Raw genomic sequence first — 23,266 nt, 5'->3', positions numbered from 1 at the left:
GAAATCAAGAAATGCATTTTCCTTAAGTCATGCGCCAGCCACGCCACGCCACGCCACACCGCTTTTCCCACTGGTGGTGTTGCTGCTGATGTGCTGCGCCAGTGGGTGTATTGCTGCTGCACCCGCCACACAGTACCGCTGTGGGTTTGACATGGTGATGATGAGGAGCGACCCGCTGTTGACTGCGGTGGTGCGTGAGGTGCCGCGCAATGGACAAGGCGCCATGCAGGCGTACACCGTCGCCACACAGGATGACGACAGTGGCTGGGAGCCGATCCGCATTGCGGTTTCCACGGAGGATCTGGAGAGAGGCACGAACAAGAGGAAGTACTGCGAAGAGGGAGAGGATGAGTGCTACAATGCATTGGGGCACAAGTTATCATGCAAAGCAGAGCATTTCCTGACGGAGGCAAAGAAACAATTGTACACTGGGAAGATTCTCTTCGGTGACGTCAAACTGCACGCTGAGCGACTACTTGTGAAACCCACTGGTGGGACGATAACTGTACCGAGGGCTATGAATGGACCGTGCATCCACTTTACGGTTCCTACCAGGCACAAGAGTGACGGTGTGCCGAATGCAGATTTTATCATCTACGCTGCTGCTAGGCCATCGGGCACGGATAGCAGGGCTGTGTGGGCGGCCACGTGTAACACACTGAGTGATCTTCGTCCCCCCATTGGCGCCATGAAATTTGATCTGAAGTGCATGACTGACACGGCGTGGAGCGTTCGCGTTGCCGCACACGAAATTGCGCATGCACTTGGGTTCAACCAGGAGAGCATGAGAGAAAAGAGCCTGGTGAAGAAGCGAGAGAGAAGTGTGCGTGGGACGCACCGCAGGATGGTGGCAGGGAAGCACGTTCAGGAGAAGGCGAAAGCGCACTTTGGTTGTAAGTTTCTCTCGAGGGCATGGTGCTGGAGGACGAAGATGGCCCTCGGGAAAAAGCGATTCTTCACTGGAAGGGACGCCACGCGCGGGACGAGCTGATGGCCCCCGCAGTCGACGCCGGCTACTACACGGCTCTGACGATGGCGGTTTTCGCGGATATGGGATACTACCGCGTGAATTGGAGGATGGCGGAGCCGATGAGCTGGGGCCACCGCAGTGGCTGCGACTTCCTGGTCAACAAGTGCAATACAACCGATAATCTTGCCGCCAAGTATCCTCACGTGTCCTGCGATGCTAAAGACACAGAGACGCTTCGCTGCACCTCCGACTGCCGTCACGTTGGGACGTGCACCGCAAGCATCGTTGAGGACAAGGGGAGTCTGGTGGATAAGGACATTTGCCCTGTCGTATCTTCCGAATTTCGCGAAATATCGTCTGGGACAACGTACAGGACGTGCTCGGACGAAAATGTGGATTATCTCCGTGGGTCGCTGACTGGCGGTGGCTCGTGGTGCCTGGACGCGGAATTACTGGAGACGAAGGACGGTAATGGCCATAAAAGCGTCAAGGGAGTGTGCGCGCAGGTGTCGTGTGAGGATGGCACAGTGAAGGAGAGGCACATCGGCAGCAGTGTTTTTCAGCCTTGCCCTGAGGGCACTGACATCCCAGTGGCGTTGAAAGATTTTAAAAAAGATGGGAGGATCAAGTGCCCCACGTACGGCGAGGTGTGCACCATTGCCGCGAACGGCAGCAGTCTTGTCATCCCGAGTGCGTTGGTGGGTGGACAGGGTTACGATCAAGAGGAGGAAGCAGAAGAGTCTGCGGTTGCCTCAGGGTCGCCTTCTCCGGAGAATACTCGTCCACAGTTGTCTCCTGTGGCGTCTGGTGCCTCCATTGAAAAGGAGCCTCCCGGTGCTTCGGCTGCGGGTGTCGCTGGTGGTGGTCTTCATGCCGGTCCGAGGGGTGATCCGGGGGTGCGGACCGAAAGTGAGGACAACACTCAGCGGCGAGGGAGGAGATATGGCAGTGGAAGCGACGGAGCCAACAGAGCCTCCGGCCCCGACGCTTTTTTTTTTTTTTGCGCCATCACCCGGCGAGGACGTTGCACGAGCGGAGGGCGACCCGCGGGCGGATTGCCCAGCGGTGATTCCCAGTGCCTCCGTGCCTGCCACTCCGATTCCGTCCGTCAGCAGCGGCGATTTTCAGGCGATACCCGATGCGTTGGTACAGCAGGCCGACAGTGATGGCGGTGTGGCTGCTGCTACTGCTGGCCTCATTCCCTTTGTGCTTCTTGTTGTGGTCGCGGCGGCAGTGGTGTTGCCTCTTTGAGCAGCCGCGGCGGCTGGGCGCAATCAAACTGCGGCAGGGCGACAGTATTTACTTGGCACATTGGCCCCGCACTCAAGATGTGCAAAGCCGTAGCAATAACACTATAGTACACTCACTGCATTCCCCATGTCCTTCGTTGCTTGCGGGTGATGGGCAAAATGACCGGTCTTTTATTGCCTTGTTTGTTATTCTGGGAAAAGGTGTTTTTGTTTTATTGCTTAGAGGGTTTAACTTCCGTGAAAACTGTGTGTGAACGAAGTAACATGGAGAGAAAAGACATTTCCCAGCACCACATGTATACACTCGTTTTTGATGCGATTGGGACGAGGGGAAATCACCGTAGTCTAATCATGAGTAAAAAGTAAAGGAAATGTGCTCCAATGGAGGCGGGGTCGTGCCAGCAGCTGTTTCTCTGAAGGACAGGGACGACTGCCTCTGCCTCCGTAATTGGTGCATGCGGCTTTATCTTTTACACTTTTGCTTGTTTTTGTGACTTTGCTTCTTTTTTTTTGTGTGTGCGTCATTGCGAGAATGTGGACCTAAAAAAATTTCTGCGCTTCGGCTTTTAATCTGTATGCGTCCTTTTTATTTTTCTGCCTTCCCGATTTTTTGCATCCGTTTTTGATTAGCTGCGTGTGTTTCTCGGGTGCTCTGCTGCACTGTGGGTAGTGTGTCTTACTTCCCTCTGTCCCTGCTGTTCTGATTGTGAAAAGACGCTGTGGGTCAGGGTGCATGGCTCCGTGGTTGCGGCACTACTTGTTGTGGTTGCATTGAGGCAGCCCCGACAAGACTGCCAACGTGTGGCTCTTGGGTGCCTCGTTGGGCTCATTTCCGTCTCCTGCGCGATGGACTCCCATCGTCGGCGCATCCTTTCGTGCAGTGGCGTCAGCGCAACAAGGTGGCAGTTTTGTTGTTGTTGCTGCTTCAGCTGTTTTGTGTTTCCCTCTGGTATTGTGAGGTGCAGGTGTCGGATGTGGCGGCAATGAGCCGAAGATAAGGAAGGAGGAGGATGCTGCGTGCGTGCGGGAGGGCCCTGCGGTGTTGGAGCGGTGCGCACTGTTTGCGGGCTTGATGCGCCCCTTTTGTGCATGGCGTGTCTTGGTGTGTCCCTCTTGCCGTCTGTGGTGCCAGCCGGCTCTTCACGATTGTGGCAATGGCGTGTTGACAGCGGTGTTTGGGTTGGCGTTGGATGTTCCACCCTCTGGGGCTACGAGGGCGTATGCGTCACAATGAGCGACAACAATCGCGCAGGACGCCTAATCTGCAAGTAAGTGACGCACCGATTGCCGACGCGGCGCGGCCCTCTTGTCTTTTTCGTCCCTCTGGTAGCCTACAGTCTGATGTTTAGCCGTAGTGGTCTCCTCTTTTTTCACTCCTTTTGTGTGCCGCTCCTGTTTGCTTCTCCCTCCTCCATCTCTGTGTGTTGGTGTTGCGGCAGGGCTGTGTGTGTGTGTGCCTGCTGCCGTGGATTGGAGTGTGTGTCGTGCGTGGTGTGCGGTGTGCGGTGCATGCCTGGCTGCTGCCCTCTCCTCATGTGGTGTGCCCTCTGTGTGTGTGTCTGCCGCACCTCTCGTCTCCCCTGTTGCTCTCCATGTCCCTCACTGTGCAGATCAGCTCCACACCACTGAACGACCACACTCACGATGATGACGTGCCGTCTGCTGTGCGCCCTGTTGGTGCTCGCCCTGTGCTGCTGCCCGTCCGTGTGTGTAGCAGCGGATGGTGAAAAAAATGTTGATGTCCCCGGTCAACCGCCGGTTCAGCCAGGGGTGCAAACTCCGAGCAGTAAGCAACTGCAATCAGGTGCTTCCGGTGTGGCGGGGTCACAAAGTAATTCCGATGTAACACAGGGACAAAATCAGGTAACTGGCGGAGGAGGAAGTCAAAACTCTCTCCCAAGCCCTCCTGCGCCAACGGGAGAAAGTGCTACGTCCGGCACGAAAGGGTCCACAGATCCGGAAGCCGGCAGGTCAAAGGAACCAGATGCAGTGACCGGAGCCGGAGTGTTACAAATACAGCCCAGAGACGCAGAGTCACCGGATTCGAGGACCGTTACAGCGCCAAGTACGGCCACTACGGGAATGTCACCAACTCCTCCAAACGAACTGGAAAATAATTCAGCAAAAAGGATCACTGCGCCAACTACGACCACCACGACTGCAGAGGCGCCAGCCACCACCACGACAACTACAACACAGGCTCCAAGTGATACGAGTACGGAGGCGCCAACTACCACGACCACCCGCGCACCGTCACGTCTGCGCGAAATCGACGGCAGCCTCAGCAGCTCTGCGTGGGTGTGTGCCCCGCTGCTGCTCGCCGTATCCGCGCTGGCGTACACCACTTTGGGCTGAAGAGGTGTATGCGGGCTGTGCGTGCCAGCACTCAGCCACGGGGATTTGTGCGCGTCTACTGTGGTCCGATGTAAATAAATAAGAGAAAATAATGATTGTGTTTTGCTTCACTTGCTTCTGCTGCCCTGCTGTGTGCTCCATGTTGTGGCTCCCTGTATCCGTCACGTTGAACACATCCCAGACACACTCACATGCACGACACGCTCACAACTGTTTGTGTAGATGCATTTTTGGGTGCTGGTGCATGCGCACTGGTGTCATTCGGTGCAGCATTTTTTTTTTTTTACATTTTTACTTTATTGCTTTTTTTTGCGCTTTTTAAATCTGTGTTTACTGATTCCAACTGCCTCATGGTGTGTGCAAGCTGCCACCATTTGTCACTGCGCGGTGACGGTAAGTGTAGCGGACGTGTCTCTCCTTTTCCTTTTGCTCTGCATTGACGGGGAGTTAGTTTGTGCTGAAGGCTGCAGGCAAGTGACAGGAGTGATGGCGATGATGATGACCGGCCGTGTGCTGCTGGTGTGTGCCCTCTGCGTGCTGTGGTGCGGTGCCGGCGGTGGTTTTGCAGACGAGGAAAAGGCAGCAGGCTCTGAAAGTGGTGGTGAACTTCCACCAGCTTCAAACCCAGTTGTAACGCCTCCAGTAGGCTCCCAAGGCTTACAAAATGGAGTAACAGTTGTTACAGAAGAAGTATCACCAATATCTTCCCCTCCTCAAGGTGGGGATGCAGATGGTGATGATGAAGATGAAGAGATGGAAGATGGAGAAACCGAAGAGAAAGAAGGAAAAAGAACAGCAGGGCAGAGTGGTCAAGGAGGAACAGTTGCACCAGACCCAGGTTCCAGGGAAGAGATTTTAATTGGCAGTGAGAATGAAAAGAACCAGTCAATTTTATCTGCAGAGGACGTTTCTCCTTCCAACAGTCGAGAATCAATTGCCAATCCTACGCAAACGGAATTTGAAGAAGAGAAGAACACCGACGAAAATAAACCTGCAGTAGAGGACGCACTCAAAACAGGTAACGGAGAGAACACACTGCCTGGGGGAGGAAATCTTCCATCATCTCCAGAAGACGGTGTTGATTCCCGCAAACAGGATGGCGAAGAGACCACGAGTGAAAATAAAAAAAATCTTCCGTTGCCTGCGACCGCAGCCACACCACAAAGCCACCGAGACAAAGGCTCAGAAGGGACTGGGGAAGATACAAAAGCAACGACAGTAACCGCCAACAAAACCGATACGACGAATACACAGAACAGCGACAGCAGCACCGCGGTCTTCCACACCACCTCCCCTCTTTTACTTCTTCTTAATGCGTGTGCGGCTGCTGCTGCGGTGGTGGCCGCGTGAGAGTGAGGGAGAGAGAGCCGTGCACCGCCCGCACACACACTCGTCCTTCTCTCTCTCTGTGTGTGTGTGTCCCCTTGCATGGACTCTCGCCCTCACCTCATCCCACGAAGCACACACATAATGTGCCCATTGTATATATGCATGCACACCCATGCAGGCCCGTTGGTGCTCTCTTTTGCACCACACGCACCACCGCCGTCCTGCCTGACTGCATGGGCGGAGCACCGTAACTGTTTTTTTGTTTCCATTGCATTGAGTGGGCGACCTCTCTCTCTCTCCCTGTGTGTGTGTGTTTTACTTTACGGGAGCAATGAGAATGTGCGCGCTGGTCTTCCCACACCTCTTTTTTTTTCTTTTTTTATTGTTTTTTTGTAATTTTTTAATTTTTTTTTCCTGTTTGCTTTAAATTTTTTTGCTGGTCTTTTTTTGTTATTAATTTGTGCATTTTAAATCTCACACACTCCATCCCTTCGTTTTTTTTTGCTTTTGGGGGCAATCAATATGGACGTTCTTTTCTTTTCTACTCTTCCCTCTTTTAATTGTTTCTTCTGCACTCTTCCTGTGAGGGGTGCCGTGTGTTTCCCGCCCAACTGCTCCACTCGCATACCCGCCGACACGCTCATGACGACGGCCCTGTGCGCCTCGCCCGCTGCACGCATGAGGAGGGGCCGCGACGAACGGCGCGCTGAGGGAGCCGTGACGTGTGGGCGTGCGACGAGGGCCGGTGGGGCGGAGCACACATTTCTTTCCCTCTTGTTTTTTTTTCTTGCGTTCAGGGCGGGCAGACACCCGCAGCGCCACACACACAGCCACACCCTGCCGCCGTGTTTCTTTTGTTTTCTTTTTATTTTATTTTATTTTGTGTGGGTGTGTGCTGCCACCGTGCGTGATTGCTGAGGTTGAGGCCGTACCGCATGTACCGCTGCCATCCAGCTGTGCCTCTTGCTGTTCTGATGTATCTCCCTGTGCTCCTCCTCTTCTTTTCTGCTCTTCCAGCAAACACACGGAAGTATTTGCGCAGTGCTCTGCAGTAATGTTTGGCGAAGGTAGGGACGTTGGCTTGCGTCCCGTGCTGAAATGATGACGCGGCTGCACGATGCCCGCCATGCATGAAGGTGCTGCCTGCTCTTGGGGACATTCTCCTCTCCTCGTTGTTTTTGCTTTCCCGTGGTTGGGCGTTGCTCGGTGTGTGCTGACGCGTGACGGACGGTGCCACGAGGGTCTCCCCTGACGATGACAGTCGCTGTGTTCTCGGCACACATCCACACACTCTTTCTTGTCTCTCTGTGGGAGTGATTGCGGCAGGGCATTTCATCGAGCGTGATGGGGACCACGACGGCGTCACCCCTCGAGAAGGTCCCACGCTCTGTCGGTTGTGGAGCGGCGAGGCGGTTTGTCTGCAGTTTGACTGACAGAACCGCACAGTCGTTTTATTGCGGTCACTCCGTCGGCATCACCCGCTGCGGTGGTGTCCGCAAGAGCCGCAGCGCCGATGAGGATGGCCTTTTAGTTGTCTGGCAGCTCAGAACTTCAGGCCCTTCGCCCCCTCAGGATTGCTCTCGCTGCTCGACTGGCGCAGCACCAGCCCGGCATGGTTCTTCTGCAGGAGTGCAGGCACGAGAGTGCTCCAGCGACGAGGTTCATTGGCTGCGGTACCTCCCACCAGGCCTGCAGTGGGCGTGCCGGTGGCGTGGCCTTCTTGGTGCGCCACACCTTGCCGTGCGAGCGCCTGTCGCTCGTGGCACCAACTGCCTGGAGACGACCGCCTTCCGCGTGTGCCCACCGGCCTGCCCCAGCATGTACGTGGTGAACCTCTGCAACCTTTCCCGGCAATTGCTCACGCTGCTCACTTTGCGAGCACCATTCGTCGCCTTGGCTCTGCAGCGGTTATTTGCGACCTGAATTCACACCATGAGCTGCGTGACGGTTGCTCACCATCCACGACGGCAGGAGAGGACCTCGCCATCACCCCAAGCGGCATGGAGATTGAGCTATCCGAAGACCCGGCACAGGCAACGTGGAGCAGCGGCCGCAGCGTCTATTTTCCCGACGTGACTGCACAACGCGCACTGCGTGTCTCCCACTGGACGTCCACCCGTTTACATGGACTCGGACCACCATCTGCCATCCCACACTGCAGGGACGGAGGACGGCATCCCGCGACAGGCAGGCATGCTGCCACGACGGAAACATGTCGCCTTTTTCCTGCGTGAAGCTGACTGTGATGCTTGCACCTCGGCGTGTGGAACACCTCTGGCCGCTGTGACCACATGGTTTGAGATGCACCGAGGCACCGTACGAGCGGCAGCCGTGACAGTCCCACAGGAACCTGTACGGACGGAATGTAGCAGGCCGAGTGTGTTGCAGCGGCAGCCTGCCACGAGCTGAAGTGCTCCGCAAACGGGAGGACCGCAATCATGCCCTCCGCCGTGGCTTCTCCATGCAGCTAGAGGTCCGTGAGAAACAGCTTGGTGCCCTCTCGATCCCAGGCCTGTGATACCCCGAGGCATGGCGGCGCCACGTCCCTGCCCTCTGGGATCGGCTGTGCTGCGGTGCTGTTGGGACCGCGTCTGTGCTCTGCCTCCGACGGAACATCTTCCCGACGTGAGCACCGCCACTCCTTGCCGACCGGCAAGCGGCTGATTGACGTCCTCCTGCCCACTCCTCGGCATACCGGCACGCGCCCTGCAGATCACAAGCAACCCTTTATGTCGGTGGTGCTGCCCTCCCTCACACTGAAGAGACAGGACCGCCCCGACCTCCTCCGGAACCTCCACCTGGCGTGTCCACGGCACCTCCTCGTAGAATGACGGGCAGCAGATCAACGTCGCCCTGCCCAAGCTGCAGCAGCGTCTTCTCGTCCGTCCACAATATGAAGGCACACGCCCGACGCACTAACCCTGGCACTCCAATCGTTGCAGAAGGCCTCACATGTGGATTCTGCGACAGCTCCACGGTCTTCCCAACAAGTGCCTCACGCGCAGGTCACTACAGAAAATGTCAAGCGTATCAACGAGCAAAAAACGGACAACGCACCTCTGCAAGCTCCAATGACAGCCGTAGCCCTTCAGCCACTCCTCCGCTGCAACCCCCACCAGCCGCTGAGCCCCCGACAATACACGGGAAGGCCTGCCGCAAACGCTGTGGGAATGCCCCCGTCCTCGACAACTCAGCATCCAACTATTTGGGAACACCCTCTCGCACGACAGCATCGTTCAAAAAGGAAAAACTGGCCACATCGCTACGGACAGCCCGCAGGCCATTAACGAACAGCGGCTGCAAAGGATAACGAAACAAATATTTCCCTCTTCTCAGCATAGAAAAACGTCACCTTCACACTCGCAATTGTCACCAATGAATTCATTGCGTGCTACCGCTCTGAGCTGCAATACTTCCTGGTATCATCCAGGTCCCTTGTCGACACATTGATGCGGATGGGCGCCCATCCATTCCTCCCAATGACGGTGCATGTCTGCGACGCACCCTCAGATCCAAAAGGCACGTCCCTCACCACAGCCGGGATCGACTTCGCCCTGTCGGCACGCATCGCTTTGTCAGAGGAGCAGGAGTACGTCAGGCTGGCAGAAAAGCACCCGCCGGCACAACACATCACAAACATCATCGCAACCAGAAGCACCAGCAGCAATGCAGACCGTGGGGTGACGTGGATCAACTGACGCATGCTTTACGTGAAGGAAAATACTTCATGGCTTTACAAGAATAGGAAACACTGACAATATCTCAAAAGAAAAGAAAAAATACAACAAGAGAATTTAGGCGTCCGCAGTCAAAGCAAGCCAACAATCAAAAAAAAAAAAAAAAAAGTAATGGGTGCACCAACCACAAGTAAAACAACAAAACTATAGGAGAAAAGCCGAAGCATGGGACGACCAGCGCACACACTCTCATTGCTCCCGTAAAGCAAAACACACACACACAGGGAGAGAGAGAGAGAGAGGTCGCCCACTCAATGCAATAAAAACAAAACAGAAACAGTTACGGTGCTCCGCCCATGCAGCCAGGCAGGACGGCAGCGGTGCGTGTCGTGCAAAAGAGAGCACCAACGGGCCTGCATGGGTGTGCATGCAATATATACAATGGGCACATTATGTGTGTGCTTCGTGGGATGAGGTGAGGGCGAGAGTCCATGCAAGGGAACACACACACACAGAGAGAGAGAAGGACGAGTGTGTGTGCGGGCGGTGCACGGCTCTCTCTCCCTCACTCTCACGCGGCCACCACTACAGCAGCAGCCGCACACGCAAAAAGAAGAAGCAAAAGAGGGGAGGTGGTGTGGGAGACCGCGGTGCTGCCGTCACTGTCGCCAGGTGTCGCCGTGTCATTTCTCTTGGTGATGGTGACATTTTCTGTTGAGGTTTCCTTTCCTGCTTGAACTTCCGTTTTTGTTGGTGATGGTTTTTCGGATGATCGTGGAGTTGTTCGTGTTACTGGTGGGTAGCTGGTAGTAGAAGATAGGCTTGTAGTGGCTTTCGGTCCAATGTCTCCCTTCTCTTTCTCCTTTTCAACTGCATCCCCACTATCATCTAGACTTTCTGCGGCTTCTTCTGAAGTAGAGGAGCCCTGTTTTGCTTTGGATCCTGATCTCTCCTTTGGCTGCTCGTTGGGTAATGCGGTTCCAAGAGACATTGTTTCCGACTGTAGACCCTTTTCTGAAGGTTGCGTGCTCTGAACAAATGGGGCATCGAGGGCAGAAGATGAAGAAATGCCAGCCGTAGAAAGAGGAGAAACTGAAGAGTCACCTCGAGAACTGCCGCCGCCTCTTCCACTACTTCCACCACCACCATTGGGGTCCAAGACAGTTCCACCACCGGAACCTAAACCGTCAACAGCAGATTGTTTGCCACCATCAGAAGCAGAATTATCCAAATTGGAACTTTCACCCCGTTTAGAACCTCCAACAGAACTGCCACTGGGTCGAGTTCCATCAGATTCTGGTGATTGTGGCGCTCTTATTGCTTGGCCCGCCCGTCCTGCATGTTCTGCTGTTTTATCTCCACTGGTCAACATTTTCTCTGCTGGTGTTGGAGATGGGTTCCTTTCGTTTTCTTTTGGGCCATCGCGTTCCTGCGTTCCTTCTGAATGATCTTTTGGTGGTTCTTCTCCATCACTTCTTGTTTCCTCATCTCCCACCTTCTTTACTTCTACTTTTTCTTCTTTTCCTGCCGCCCCACCATTATCTCTTGGTGGTTGTTTGAAAGAAGTTTTTTGAGGGCTGACCTTCGTTAAGTCTCGCGCAACTAACGGTCCTTCTGAGGTGTTCAACACTTCACCGACTGGATTTCGTATATCCGGTTCTTCTTCATGGCCGCCCTCAGATGCAGACTGTGAAGCCCTCGATGGTTCATCTTGTGGTTCAGTAACATCATCACCCTCCGCCTCCACCGCAGCACCGCACCACAGCACGCAGAGGGCACACACCAGCAGCACACGGCCAGTCATCATCATCGCCATCACTCCTGTCACTTGCCTGCAGCCTTCAGCACAAACTAACTCCCCGTCAACGCAGAGTAAAAAGCAAAAGGAGAAATTCAATTCCGCTACACCACGCACAGTAACAAATAGCAATGCGCACAGACCATGAGGCAGTTGGAATCAGTACAATTGCAGAACTCACACACAGCCCTGCAAACCAGAAGTTAAAAAGCAGTAAAAAAGGAGAGCAACAGAGTTGAGAGTCCGGCATGACTCCCAAAAAGTAAAAAAAGAACGATCAGGCACGACTTTTATTTTATGTGCCAAGCAGCGCAATGTAAACGACCACTGGTTTTTGTATACGTAATGCCTGGACTGAATAAATCAAAAAAAGAGATCTTGCTGTTCCACCAGCCCACACAACGTCCCTCACATTTCATGCGGCATCCAGCCTGTTCCTCCAATCCTCCTTTTGTGCAGTCCGTGGGACACACAGCAATGAGGCTGGCACCGCGTGTGGGCAAGAGAAGGAAACAAGGAGGAGAAGCACTTCACTCATGACAAAGTACTGCAAACGAGCATCGGGGAAAAACACAGGGATGCTGATTATTCCAATAGGACAAAAGCAGCAAAAATAAATAAATAAAAGAAAATAAAAAAGCTTAAATTATTGAAAAAACTCAGTGGGTAATGCTGGCAAGCTGCACAGTTGTTCCACAAAAAGCCGCAATTCCACCCTCCCTCACACCTCAGCAGAGTGCCACAGTGCCTCACAGTCCCAGAAGCAGAAGCAACAACACCCGAGACACACACCCATGCACGGTGCTGTCACCAATTTCGGCCATGGCCAACAAATCCGTGAAATGCCTGTACTCAAGCAAAAGGTCCTCCAGGCTTTTTTCTGCGCTGCGCTCCGATGGGGTCTCTGGTTTCCCAGACGTTGTGCGCAAATAATCCTGTGCGGCATCACCGCCACCCGACACTTTATCACTCGTTCAGCAGTTGCTAGGGCTGTGCTGGGCTCAGGCGTGGCTGTTGTACCATCCAGAGGCATTAGATCACCGTTGCTGAGTGAATCGGGGTCGCTGTCCGTGCCCACGGCGGTGCGGGCATACGTGTCCTATTCATGGTCAACGTGTTGTTAGTCGCTGGCAACTGTGTTGGCGGTGGACGGCTTGTCGTCTCTCGCTGAGCATGCGTCTGGATCCGCCGCGCTGCCATTTGGCTCCCCGGGCAGCCGCGCTGCCTGTGGGGCCTCAACGCGCAGCTGCCGGCAGCCTTGCATGCTCCTGCCGAGCAGAGTGTCCTGCCACTGAGCATGGCCACAGACAGTTTTCAGTTCCCCGTCTGGCAGCAGCATCCCGATCGCCCACACGAGTTCCTGCCGCCACAGACTCCCTCTCGGCGATGGAGGCGCTCCGCCTTTGCCCGCCGGCGGTGCACGACGACGTCACCGAGAGGAGTTCCACCGTGCCGCTTTCACTGGCGGATCGAGGTCGCACTGTTGGCTCCACATTTTCCTCATGACACTGCGGAATCCCACGCAACGTGACAGCGGACGCTGACGCCATCATGGCACGATCCCTCCCGCAGAACTGCGTCAATGCCTGGCACGTGGGCTTCCTCGCTGCAGTCAGGCGACGGAACCAGAAGGATGTGCAGGAGGAAAAGGAAGGCGCACACACCGCGTGACAGGCGCTCTTCGGTGTGGCGAGGGCTGTGTTCCTGGTGTCAACACGGACATCGCGCTCCGAGTGGCGGCACCGCGCGCAGATGCGATGCGACTCCTGCCCACTCTTCGACACGCCCGCACGCGCCCTGCAGATCACAAGCGACTCCCTGTGTCGGTGGCGCCGTCCTTTCTTCACTGAGGAGGTCGGCCCGCCACTGCCTCCGTCGTCGCCTCTTCCAGACGTAAGCGCCGCAACTCCTTTCCGACCAGCGAGCGGCGGATCGAAATTCTCCTGCCCAATCTGCGGCAGAGCGCGCTCGTTTGTCCGCAATATTACGGCACATGCCCGACGTGCTCGGCCTGGCGTTCCGATAGTTTGACAGGCCTCAACTTTGCATGCCGCAATGGCGCCACCGTCTTCCTAACAGACGCCTCGCGCGCAGGTCGCCACCGAAGTTGCCAAGCATGCCAGCAGGCAAGACACGCAGTAAGCACAAGCGCGGGCATTCGAGATGGACCAGGCCCTTCCGCCACCGCCCCATCACAGACGCCGCGTGCCGCCGATCCCCGACGGACCACGGTAGATTCCGCTTCATCCACTGCGGTAATGCCCTTGTCGTTGGGAATAAGGCGTACGGCTGTTTTGAACTGCCTCAGCCTGCAAAACGGCCTGTTTGCGAAGGAATACTTGCCACTTTATTGCTGACGGCCCTTGCGCTACTCACCGATTGCCGGCACGACACGCAAAGAAGAGTAAACATAATGTAAGTTGTTTACATGATGAATATTGGCTGCACTTCCCGTGGACCAACAATCCACATGGCGTGCGGGGATTTCCTTTTTTATTGTTACTTTGCTTTTTTGTTGCTGTGTGCGCTGCACCTCCTCTTGTGTGTGTGCGTGCCCTCCGTGAGGGGTGCCGACACGACGGACCGCTCTCGCCGTATGTGCATGCGGAGGAACCTTGGATGCTTTCTTTTTTATTTTTACTTCTTACTTTTTAGAACTTCTGGTTTGCAGGGCGGCGTTCGAGATCTGCAATTGTACTGATTCCATCTGTCTCATTTTTGTGTGCGTTGCTGTTATTTTTTACTGTGCGTGACTCTCATTCCTGGATGGAACAGTGTGCGCGGCTGTGTGACTTGTCTCTCTCCTTTGCTTTTACTCTCTGTTGACGGGGAGTTAGTTTGTGCTGAAGGCTGCACGCAAGTGACAGGAGTGATGGCGATGATGATGACTGGCCGTGTGCTGCTGGTTTGTGCTCTCTGCGTGCTGTGGTGTGTTGCGGCCGATGGAGCTGTTGGTGTGGTTTCTGGTGGGGACGACAACAGTCTGAAAGAATTATTTATTCCAGTTGCGAGATTGCAGGAAAGACAAGAACAAAGAGCAGCAGGAGCAACAGCTGACGCAAAGGCAGCAGCAGAAGCAGCAGAAACAGCAGTCGCAAAAGCAACAGCAGCAAAAGTAGCAGCGGAAGCAGCAGCAAAGGCAAAAGCAGCAGCAGCAGAAACGGCATCAAAAGCAACAGCAGCAAAAGCAGCAGCAGAAGCAGCAAAAGCAGCAGCAGAGGCAGCAGCAGAGGCAGCAGCAGAGGCAGCAGCAAAAGCAAAAACATCAGCAGAAACAGATGAAACAGCAGCGACAAAAGTAACAGCAGCAGCGGAAGCAGAAGCAAAAGCAGCAGCAGCATCAGAAGCAGCAAAAGCAGCAGCCACACAAGCAACAGCAACAGCGGAAGCAGCAACAAAGGCAAAAGCAGCAGCAGAAAAAGCAGCAAAAGAAGCAGCAACAGCGGCAGCAGCAGAAGCAGTAACAGCAACAGCAGCAGCGGAAGCAGAAGCAAAAGCAGCAGCAGCATCAGAAGCAGCAGAAGCAGCAGCCACACAAGCAACAGCAACAGCGGAAGCAGCAACAAAGGCAAAAGCAGCAGCAGAAAAAGCAAAAGAAGAAGCAGAAAAAGCAAAAGCAGCAGAAAAAGCAAAAGAAGCAGTAACAGCAACAGCAGCAGCAGAAGCAGCAACAGCAGCAAAAGCAGCAGCAGAGGCAGCAAAAGAGGAAGCTGAAAAAGCCGCAGCAGCGACACAAGAAGCAGCAAAAACAACGGCAGCAGCAAAAGAAGAAGCCGAAAAAGCAGCAGAAACAGCAGCAGCTGAAGCAGAGGCAGCGGAAGCAGAGGCAAAAGCAGCTGCAGAAGCGGCAAAAGCAGCAGAAGCAAAAGCAAAAGAGGCAGCTGAAACAGCAGCAGCGGAATCACTGCGAGGTACAACAGTCGGAGAAGAAGCAAAAACAGCAACACATGATCAGGATAATTCAGTCGAACACCATTCTGAAGAAAAACAAGAGCTTCTACAAGAACACGAACCGGAACGACAAGAAAAAGAACAGCATGAAAAGCAGCAACACCAACAGCGTGAACATTCCGCAGGAAATGGCGAAGAATCCCCGAAAGAAAAAATTGCTAATGGTACAAATGCAACTGCAATTACGGACGACAGTGACGGCATCACCGCGGTCCCCCACACCACCTCCCCTCTTTTGCTTCTTCTTCTTGTTGTGTGTGCGGCTGCTGCTGCGGTGGTGGCCGCGTGAGAGTGAGGGAGAGAGAGCCGTGCACCGCCCGCACACACACTCGTCCTTCTCTCACTCTCTCTGTGTGTGTGTCCCCTTGCATGGACTCTCGCCCTCACCTCACCCCACGAAGCACACACATAATGTGCCCGTTGTATATATGCATGCACACCCATGCAGGCCCGTTGGTGCTCTCTTTTGCACCACACGCACCGCTGCCGTCCTGCCTGGCTGCATGGGCGGAGCACCGTAACTGTTTCTGTTTTGTTTTTATTGCATTGAGTGGGCGGCCTCTCTCTCTCTCCCTGTGTGTGTGTTTTGCTTTACGGGAGCAATGAGAGTGTGTGTGCTGGTCATCCCACGTTTCGGCTTTTTTTATTGTTTTTTTGTAATTTTTTAATTTTTTTGTCTGTTTGCTTTATAATTTTTTGCCACTTTTCTTTTTTTTTGTTATTAATTTGTGCGTTTTAAACCTCTAATCCCTGTTCTGTTCTTTTTTTTTTTTTTTTTGCTTTTGGGGGCAATCACTGTGGACGTTTTTTTCTTTTCTACTCTTCCCTCTTTTAATTGTTTCTTCTGCACTCTTCCTGTGAGGGGTGCCGTGTGTTTCCCGCCCAACTGCTCCACTCGCACACCCACCGACACGCTCATGACGACGGCCCTGTGCGCCTCGCCCGCTGCACGCATGAGGAGGGGCCGCGACGAACGGCGCGCTGAGGGAGCCGTGACGTGTGGGCGTGCGACGAGGGCCTGTGGGGCGGAGCACACATTTCTTTCCCTCTTGTTTTTTTTTCTTGCGTTCAGGGCGGGCAGACACCCGCAGCGCCACACACACAGCCACACCCTGCCGCCGTGTTTCTTTTGTTTTCTTTTTTTGTGGATGGGTGTGTGCTGCCACCGTGCGTGATTGTTGAGGTCGAGGCCGCACCGCATGTATCGCTGCCATCCAGCTGTGCCTCCTGTCATGTTGATGTGCCTCCCTGTGCTCCTCTTTTTTTTTTGCTTTTCCATCACACACCCAGCACACGTATAAGTGGTTGCACAGTACTCTGCAAGAATGTATTTGCACTGCCGAGTACGTGCTTTGTTCGGTGTGTGCTGGCGAGTGACGGACGGTGCCACGATGGCCTTCTCTGGCGATGACAGTCGCTGTGTTCTCGGCACACACTTCCACACACTCTTCCTTGTCTCTCTGTGGGAGTGATTGCAGCAGGAGCGTGGTCTACGGCAGCGGCTGTTGGTGCTGCGGAGAAGGTCGAGGCGCCGAGGAACAAGAGGGCGAAACTACTGGACGCGATTACGATGGCGGATGAAAGCTTTTTCGTTGCCTGTGCCTCGTACATTGCTAAGAATGCGCCGTGTCGCCGCCTGACGAGATGCCTGCACTCGGCGCCCTTCGAGGCATTGCGTTGTTTCATTCAGTGTGATGTCACAATCATCATGGAAGCATCTTCCCTCAACGGCTTTGAGTGTGACAATACGAATGACGGCAAAGAGAGCGATGAGGACTATTGGTGACGACTTGCACCGAGGGGCGGATTATTTGCGTGTCTTTGCACACGAATCCCAGGAGGGTTTGAATGCCGTCTCCACAATTCCCGGCCTTGCGGAACCGTTGGCTTTCGCGCTGTCACCCACAGTAATTAGCGCCCCATGCGTTGAGGCTGATCCATTTGCCGTGGAGTTCACGCAGCAGCTCTCGAGTGGTTATGCTGCTGGTCCCGCGTTGGCTCTTTCGCATGTATTTCAGGGTTGCCTGGCGTGTGATTTGATCTCTGTGTTGTCCAGGCCGCCGCCTCCAGTTTTCTTTTGGTGCCCAATAAGAAACACTTTGCGTTGCGGTGGATATTTATTTGCGTGGCCGTCGATGCACGTGACGATGCTCAACGGGTGTGTCTTTTGTTTGGTGGGCTCGAGGGAGACTTCGGTGTGTGCCGACACCTCCGCGAAAGTCTTCGTTGACGGATCGAGGCGAAAATAAGGGAGGTCTGTCCGCTGCATCTCTCAAGGCAGCTGCGGGGCACTCCGGACGCACAGAGTGAATGGATGGATGCCGCGCAGCTGGGGAGACCAGTTTTCTTCTTCACCCTCCGTTGCCGGGGGAATCGAGAATCCACAGCGTCACTGCCACCTGCATTTTACTGCTGGGGATCGACTGTTCTGAAGTTGCCCGTCTAATGTGAATCGCAGCGTCAGTGCAGGAAGACGCTTTCACTCATTGCGAGTAGTTGCTCCAGCCTCGAGCTCATCAATATTTACAGCAGGGAGCAATGCAACTTGGTGGCCGGTGACGTTCAGACGAGTGTGTTTCACTTCACCCGCCTCGTATTTGTGGGGGACACTGCGCATCGACCCTCACCAACAGTCCCACCACCTTCACTTTCCTCCGCCGACCGCTGTCATCTGCTGACGGTACAGTTGTTTGGCTCCGCCAATAATGCGCTCGCGAAACGTCCTCTCCGCACTCTGCAGGATTATTGCCGTGGAGGAGTTGATGGCATATGGTGCGGGTGTGGCGTCGACAGAGTCATCCACGCATTGTCTTAGAAACATGACTCTGAGTCGTGTCAGTCATGCCGTGTTTTCTTTTTTCTTGCTGGGAGTCTTGTGGGTGTGTTTGAGCCCTTTTTCTCCAATTTGTTTGCTGAAACGATCAAATGCTTCGCAGCTGCGCATCGCCGGTTTTCCATGGCGGTGAATTGAGCAGATGCCGGGGGAATTTCAGGCGGAGCAAACCGAGGTTTGCCTCACTTGCTGCTTCCGCATGAAGATGGGTGGTGAGCAAACAGGGGAGGAGCATGCGGTGGCAGCAACTCGTGCCTTGCGGGATAAAAATTCAGACCTACCAGTGTGGCGAGAGTGCTGACGCAGAGTCCGTTACTGAGGGAACACAATATGGAGGCGGACTGCCAGCGGAGCATCGCGTGGTGCCGCGCATTTCTCTCATTGGCGGGGTGACAGCCGAGCCTTCCAATCTGCTGGACTCTGATATTCTGCTGCGCCTGATGGGACACGTTATCGCCATGGCAGAGCAGCCGTCTGACTCTCTTGTTGACATCATGGCATGGAGATTGGGACTTTCTTTCCCATTGTACCCAACAGAGCCGGCACTGGCGCGTTGTTGCTGTGTTGATGATGACGCTGTGACGGAGGGAATAGCGGTTGTGTATTCACGATGAAACCTACCGGAGACGTATTCATCGCGTGCGTTTTCCACCTCAGCACGCGGTGGGTGGCGGTCCTTTGAGGACTATTGTGGAAAGGCTGTTTAACCGCGGCCTTTTAGTGAATGGAGTCTTTGTGGAAGATGGTGCAATCCGCGTGCAGCACAACGGATGCCCCCAGTACTCCTTGGAGGAGTGTAGGCGAGTCCTGCGGGAATTGATGAGGGACGGCCTGCCTGTGATGTGGCATGAGGCAAGTAACCGTCGTTTGGCGCACTCAAGCAGTATCCCCTATAATGCGCCTATCGACTGTGAATTGCATGGACACATGCAGACCGTTCACATCCTCGTGGAGCCGCAGCACGCACGTTGGGGCTTTTTCGAGTCCCTTCAATACTGTGAGTCCTTTTTTTTTTGGATGTGCCATCGCCAGAGAGCGAGACAACCCTGGCCAAGTTGGTTGTACTTTTCCAGGGACAAGGCAGTCGAATATTTGGGTCCCGTGTGCGGTACGTTGCTCTACCCTGCCGTCTGCACTGTTGCCTCTCTGACGACATTCTTGACCCATCTTTGCCACCGAGAAAGAGAGGGCTGGCTCCGAATACCGTTTATCTGCGGACGCAACTCAGCAGTCTTACGTGCCATATCTTCCACGCGTATTTTCGAGGGTACGCGTCATTTATCTGGACGCCAACAACGCCATCGTATCATCCGATGCGACACCCTTGCACCGTTGTTGTTGTCGTCACGGTAATTTTGTTTTTTTCCCGACGGGAGTGAGACGGGTTTCGTTTTTCACCTGTACGATTTACTGAGTCCCACTGTGGGCGCTGAGAGCGTGCAGCGGAACGATGGAGAGCTTGCAGAAACTATCTTGCTTAAAAAGTGGAGGGCCGTTTGTTGTGCAAGTAGGGGGAGATGGTTGTGGTTCTCTCCTCCTTCTAGTTTTTGGTGGCTGTTATGTCGTTATGTGTGTGTGTTTCGTGTGTGGATCCCGTTTTGCAATGCGTGCAGTGTGCGAGTTGCGCCTGCCACGGGAGGTCGCATCATTACCGCGCACGCAACGGCGACGCTGCGACGATGTGTGTGTGTCTTTTGGCTGCACATCTTTCTATTTTCTTTTTGCCTTTCTATTCTCCGCTCTGTGCGCAGATCTGCTCACCGATTTCAGCAACTCTACTACTACTGCTGCTGCTGCTACTACTGCTGCTGCTGCTCCTCGTGTACGCGGAAAATGATGATGATTGTGTGGCGTGTGTGGAGACGGAGTTGTTGTGTGGAAGCAAAGATCCCAGTGTGCACTGGCGCCCAGTCGGCGAGAGCAGCTGGACTGCGTGTCGTACTGATAAGAAACAAGACAGTCGAGATCTAACGGAAGAGGAGGCTTTCAATGCGATATTCTGCGATTTTGCGGCGAAGAGCTTCTCGGATTGCGATGGCACGAATAATTCCGTAGGAACGGAGGAATATTTGACTCCTGACCTCACGACGCCCAATACCACCGATGTGTGCAGCGATGGGACAGTATCCGTGGTCTTCGGGCACCCGCCCCGCCGCCAAGGAGCCGACAAACAGCAGTGCGTGCAGCAGCGCCACACAGAGCACATCTGCTTTAAAAAAGAAGATCTAAGCGAGCAGAGGAATCTTGTTCGAAGGTGACATGTCCTTGCCGACGGTGGACAGCAGCGAAATTATCATCTTGTGTGTGGAAAAACCACTGCTGCTTCTGCTTTTGGGACTGTGTGGAGTTGTGGCAGTCTTCTGAGACACGGAGTGTGGATTTGCGATTTCTCACGGAGATTATTTTCCGCGCTTTCCGCGGGTTTTCTTTTTACTTTTGTTAGTGTTTTTTTTTGCTGTTGTTTTCCTGGAATGATAAGAACCCTCTATTTACGTAATGTTCGGCTGCCGTACATTGTCATGTGTGACGTGCTTCTCCTCCTTGTTTTGTTGTTTGTTGCCCACACGCGGTGCCGGCCTCATTGCAGTGCGTCCCACGGACTGCACGAAAGGAGGATTGGAGGAACAGGCCGGATGCCGCAATGAAGTGCGAAGAGTGTTTTGTGTGGGCTGGTGGAACAACAAGATTTTTTTTTTTCTCATGCAGGCAATATTTATACAAAAACACAGACCTGCTGAGCTGCATGGCGTATGAAATGAAAAAGCTGCTGAGGTGTTTTTTTTTTTTTGCGGAGGGACTCCTGTTGGACACTCAACTTTTTTTTCTGTTTTGGTATTGCTTTCTTACTTCTTGTTTGCAGGTCGACGTGCGTGCATCTGCAGGGCTTCTGTCATTTTTTACGGTGAGCGTTGTTGTGTGACGTGTCTCTCCTTTTTTCCTTTCATTCTCCGTTGACGGGGAGTTAGTTTGTGCTGAAGACTACACGCAAGTGACAGGAGTGATGGCGATGATGATGACTGGCCGTGTGCTGCTGTTGTGTGGCCTCTGCGTGCTGTGGTGCGGTGCCGGTTGTGTGATGCGGCGGAGACTCTCAACAACGCACAGGGTGTCTGTATGGTGCCGGGAGGGTTTGGAAAGAAAACATCGTATTTGGCGAGCGGTTGTGATAAAAACGCGCCGACGCTCTCTTTGCGTCCAGCGTTGCCCATTCCTGCCATACAAGCCGAAGATTCTGAAGAAGATGCGGGTCCCGACATCACTCCAGGAGGAGATGATGGAGGAAGCGGTGTAAATTCTGCTGGACAAGGTGGTCCTGGCAGCAGTCAAGCTGGTTCTGTACCTGGTGCTGGTTTCCCTCCTCCTGCTGGTGCTTCCGGTGGTGGAGGTAATCCTTCGGGGCCTGTCACTCCTGGTGGTGATTCGTCACCTGACCCCCGTGTTGGCACGGAGACCAGTGTCAGTCTTTCATCTACCTCGCAAAGTGAATCCGAAAAAAAAGTTTTGCAAGGAGATGAGGCAAAGGATCAGAGTCACCAGTTGCCCAACGAAAGGGCAGCGGATACGCCCGTCGTTGAAACGCAGTCACGGGGCTCTGATACAACAAGGGGGCAAGATGTTGGCGACACTTCTACATTGGTTTTTAAGCAAGAGCGCTCTTCGGAAGAACCAGAGAAAAAAGACGGGGATTCAGACACTCTTCAAACAGTTAATTCACCAGAAGATCCAAATAAAGAATTACAAGAAAAAGAAAAAGCCTTACCGGAATTATCAAACGCACCTCTGCCGGAACCCAAAACTGATCATCCAAAAACGAATCCAGAAAAAGAGAAGAATGGCAGACAGAACACGAGTGCATCCACGGATTCACCTGCGAAACAAAAGGGAAATAACGAGGATCCTGTATCCACTTCGGACGCTGCGGAGAGTGTATCAACTGGCAGTCAAGAACAAGCAGCAGCGACATCTTCAAATGACAGCTCTTCCCCACTTCAGAAGGAAACATCCGTTGAAAAGACTACTGTGGAGAATTCTCAACCTTCCGATACTGCACAGACGGAAAAAAGCCAAAGTGTAAATAAGGAAAAGGTTGGCGACAGCGACAGCAGCACCGCGGTCTCCCACACCACCTCCCCTCTTTTTCTTCTTCTTCTTGTTGTTGCGTGTGCGGCTGCTGCTGCGGTGGTGGCCGCGTGAGAGTGAGTGAGAGAGCCGTGCACCGCCCGCACACAGACTCGTCCTTCACTCACTCTCTGTGTGTGTGTCCCCTTGCATGGACTCTCGCCCTCACCCCACCCCACGAAGCACACACATAATGTGCCCATTGTATATATGCATGCACACCCATGCAGGCCCGTTGGTGCTCTCTTTTGCACGACACGCACCGCTGCCGTCCTGCCTGGCTGCATGGGCGGAGCACCGTAACTGTTTCTGTTTTGTTTTTATTGCATTGAGTGGGCGACCTCTCTCTCTCTCTCTCTGTGTGTTTTGCTTTGCGGGAGCAATGAGAGTGTGTGTGCTGGTCGTCCCACGCTTCGGCTTTTTGTTTTTTTTCACGTGTTGTTTTACTTGTGGTTGAGTGCACCCATTACACCTTTTTTGATCGGCAGTTTGCTTTGGCTGCGGATACTTGAATCCTCGTTTTGACGTGACGGCTCAGCATTAACTTGCGGCGCAGTTGTCCCACCAGATTTTGTGTCATCCTTCCCTTCACGGGGTGGCGGCAACTGACAGATGCCCGTCCAGTCAGCATCGCTGCTCCGTGTAGGCGGATGGATGGTTCCATCGGGGGAAAATTGGCGCCACCACAATTCATAGGGGCCGGCGTATTTATGTGTCGTCACATTCATCGTGAAGGCAACGGTGGCCCCTTCCTCTTTCGCTGCACAGCTGGCAGCACAGTTGCTACATGTGTGCACCGCATTGGCCACATGGCACACAGCACCCAGCTCACCATTCCTGCCATGCATGCGCACATCAAAGCCACTGAAAGTATAATTCTCACACTCAGCCTCAGCACTGGCAGCAGAACACCTTTTCCACGCCCACACACACACACACACGCGATAGCTCAGGCGGCCCTCCAGAGCAGTCACAGGCGGTGCA

At 53.9% G+C, this 23,266-nt stretch overlaps 5 protein-coding genes and 3 pseudogenes across 5 annotated transcripts, besides 13 other annotated features; 6 read left to right on the top strand and 2 right to left on the bottom strand.

Moving 5' to 3' along the window:
* Positions 1–2,136, top strand: Tc00.1047053504039.250 (annotated as a pseudogene).
* Positions 1–4,830: a sequence feature (areas not merged during assembly with more than two copies in the genome that could not be assigned to a particular haplotype).
* Positions 33–60: a microsatellite.
* On the top strand, positions 3,865–4,575 carry Tc00.1047053504039.240 (mucin TcMUCII, putative; the record flags this gene model as incomplete). The annotated part of the gene is made up of 1 exon (XM_812813.1): positions 3,865–4,575. One exon carries the CDS (start codon positions 3,865–3,867, stop codon positions 4,573–4,575), a length of 711 nt encoding a protein of 236 aa, XP_817906.1.
* Positions 4,831–4,999: a sequence feature (areas merged during assembly that could not be assigned to a particular haplotype. This can correspond to areas where the two haplotypes were merged or to regions with more than two copies in the genome that were merged during assembly.).
* Positions 5,000–14,389: a sequence feature (areas not merged during assembly with more than two copies in the genome that could not be assigned to a particular haplotype).
* On the top strand, positions 5,062–5,925 carry Tc00.1047053504039.230 (mucin-associated surface protein (MASP), putative; the record flags this gene model as incomplete). The annotated part of the gene is made up of 1 exon (XM_812812.1): positions 5,062–5,925. The coding sequence occupies one exon, from the start codon at positions 5,062–5,064 to the stop codon at positions 5,923–5,925; it is 864 nt and encodes a 287-aa protein (XP_817905.1).
* Positions 6,269–6,317: a sequence feature (A-rich).
* Tc00.1047053504039.210 (uncharacterized protein) lies at positions 9,296–9,607 on the bottom strand (the record flags this gene model as incomplete). The annotated part of the gene is made up of 1 exon (XM_812811.1): positions 9,296–9,607. One exon carries the CDS (start codon positions 9,605–9,607, stop codon positions 9,296–9,298), a length of 312 nt encoding a protein of 103 aa, XP_817904.1.
* Positions 10,153–11,397, bottom strand: Tc00.1047053504039.200 (mucin-associated surface protein (MASP), putative; the record flags this gene model as incomplete). The annotated part of the gene is made up of 1 exon (XM_812810.1): positions 10,153–11,397. The coding sequence occupies one exon, from the start codon at positions 11,395–11,397 to the stop codon at positions 10,153–10,155; it is 1,245 nt and encodes a 414-aa protein (XP_817903.1).
* Positions 11,989–12,018: a sequence feature (AT_rich).
* On the top strand, positions 14,252–15,619 carry Tc00.1047053504039.180 (mucin-associated surface protein (MASP), putative; the record flags this gene model as incomplete). The annotated part of the gene is made up of 1 exon (XM_812809.1): positions 14,252–15,619. The coding sequence occupies one exon, from the start codon at positions 14,252–14,254 to the stop codon at positions 15,617–15,619; it is 1,368 nt and encodes a 455-aa protein (XP_817902.1).
* Positions 14,390–15,325: a sequence feature (heterozygous, non-Esmeraldo-like haplotype).
* Positions 14,444–14,963: a microsatellite.
* Positions 14,964–15,015: a sequence feature (CT-rich).
* Positions 15,016–15,325: a microsatellite.
* Positions 15,326–23,266: part of a sequence feature (areas not merged during assembly with more than two copies in the genome that could not be assigned to a particular haplotype) that runs on past the window's edge.
* Positions 15,969–16,114: a sequence feature (A-rich).
* Positions 18,071–19,588, top strand: Tc00.1047053504039.175 (annotated as a pseudogene).
* Positions 19,939–19,979: a microsatellite.
* Positions 21,164–22,357, top strand: Tc00.1047053504039.170 (annotated as a pseudogene).

The sequence above is a fragment of the Trypanosoma cruzi genome, genomic scaffold, assembly GCF_000209065.1.
Source record: "Trypanosoma cruzi strain CL Brener 1047053516653 genomic scaffold, whole genome shotgun sequence".
Classification (NCBI taxonomy): Eukaryota; Euglenozoa; class Kinetoplastea; order Trypanosomatida; family Trypanosomatidae; genus Trypanosoma; species Trypanosoma cruzi.
This window is presented reverse-complemented; position numbering and strand designations above follow the sequence as displayed.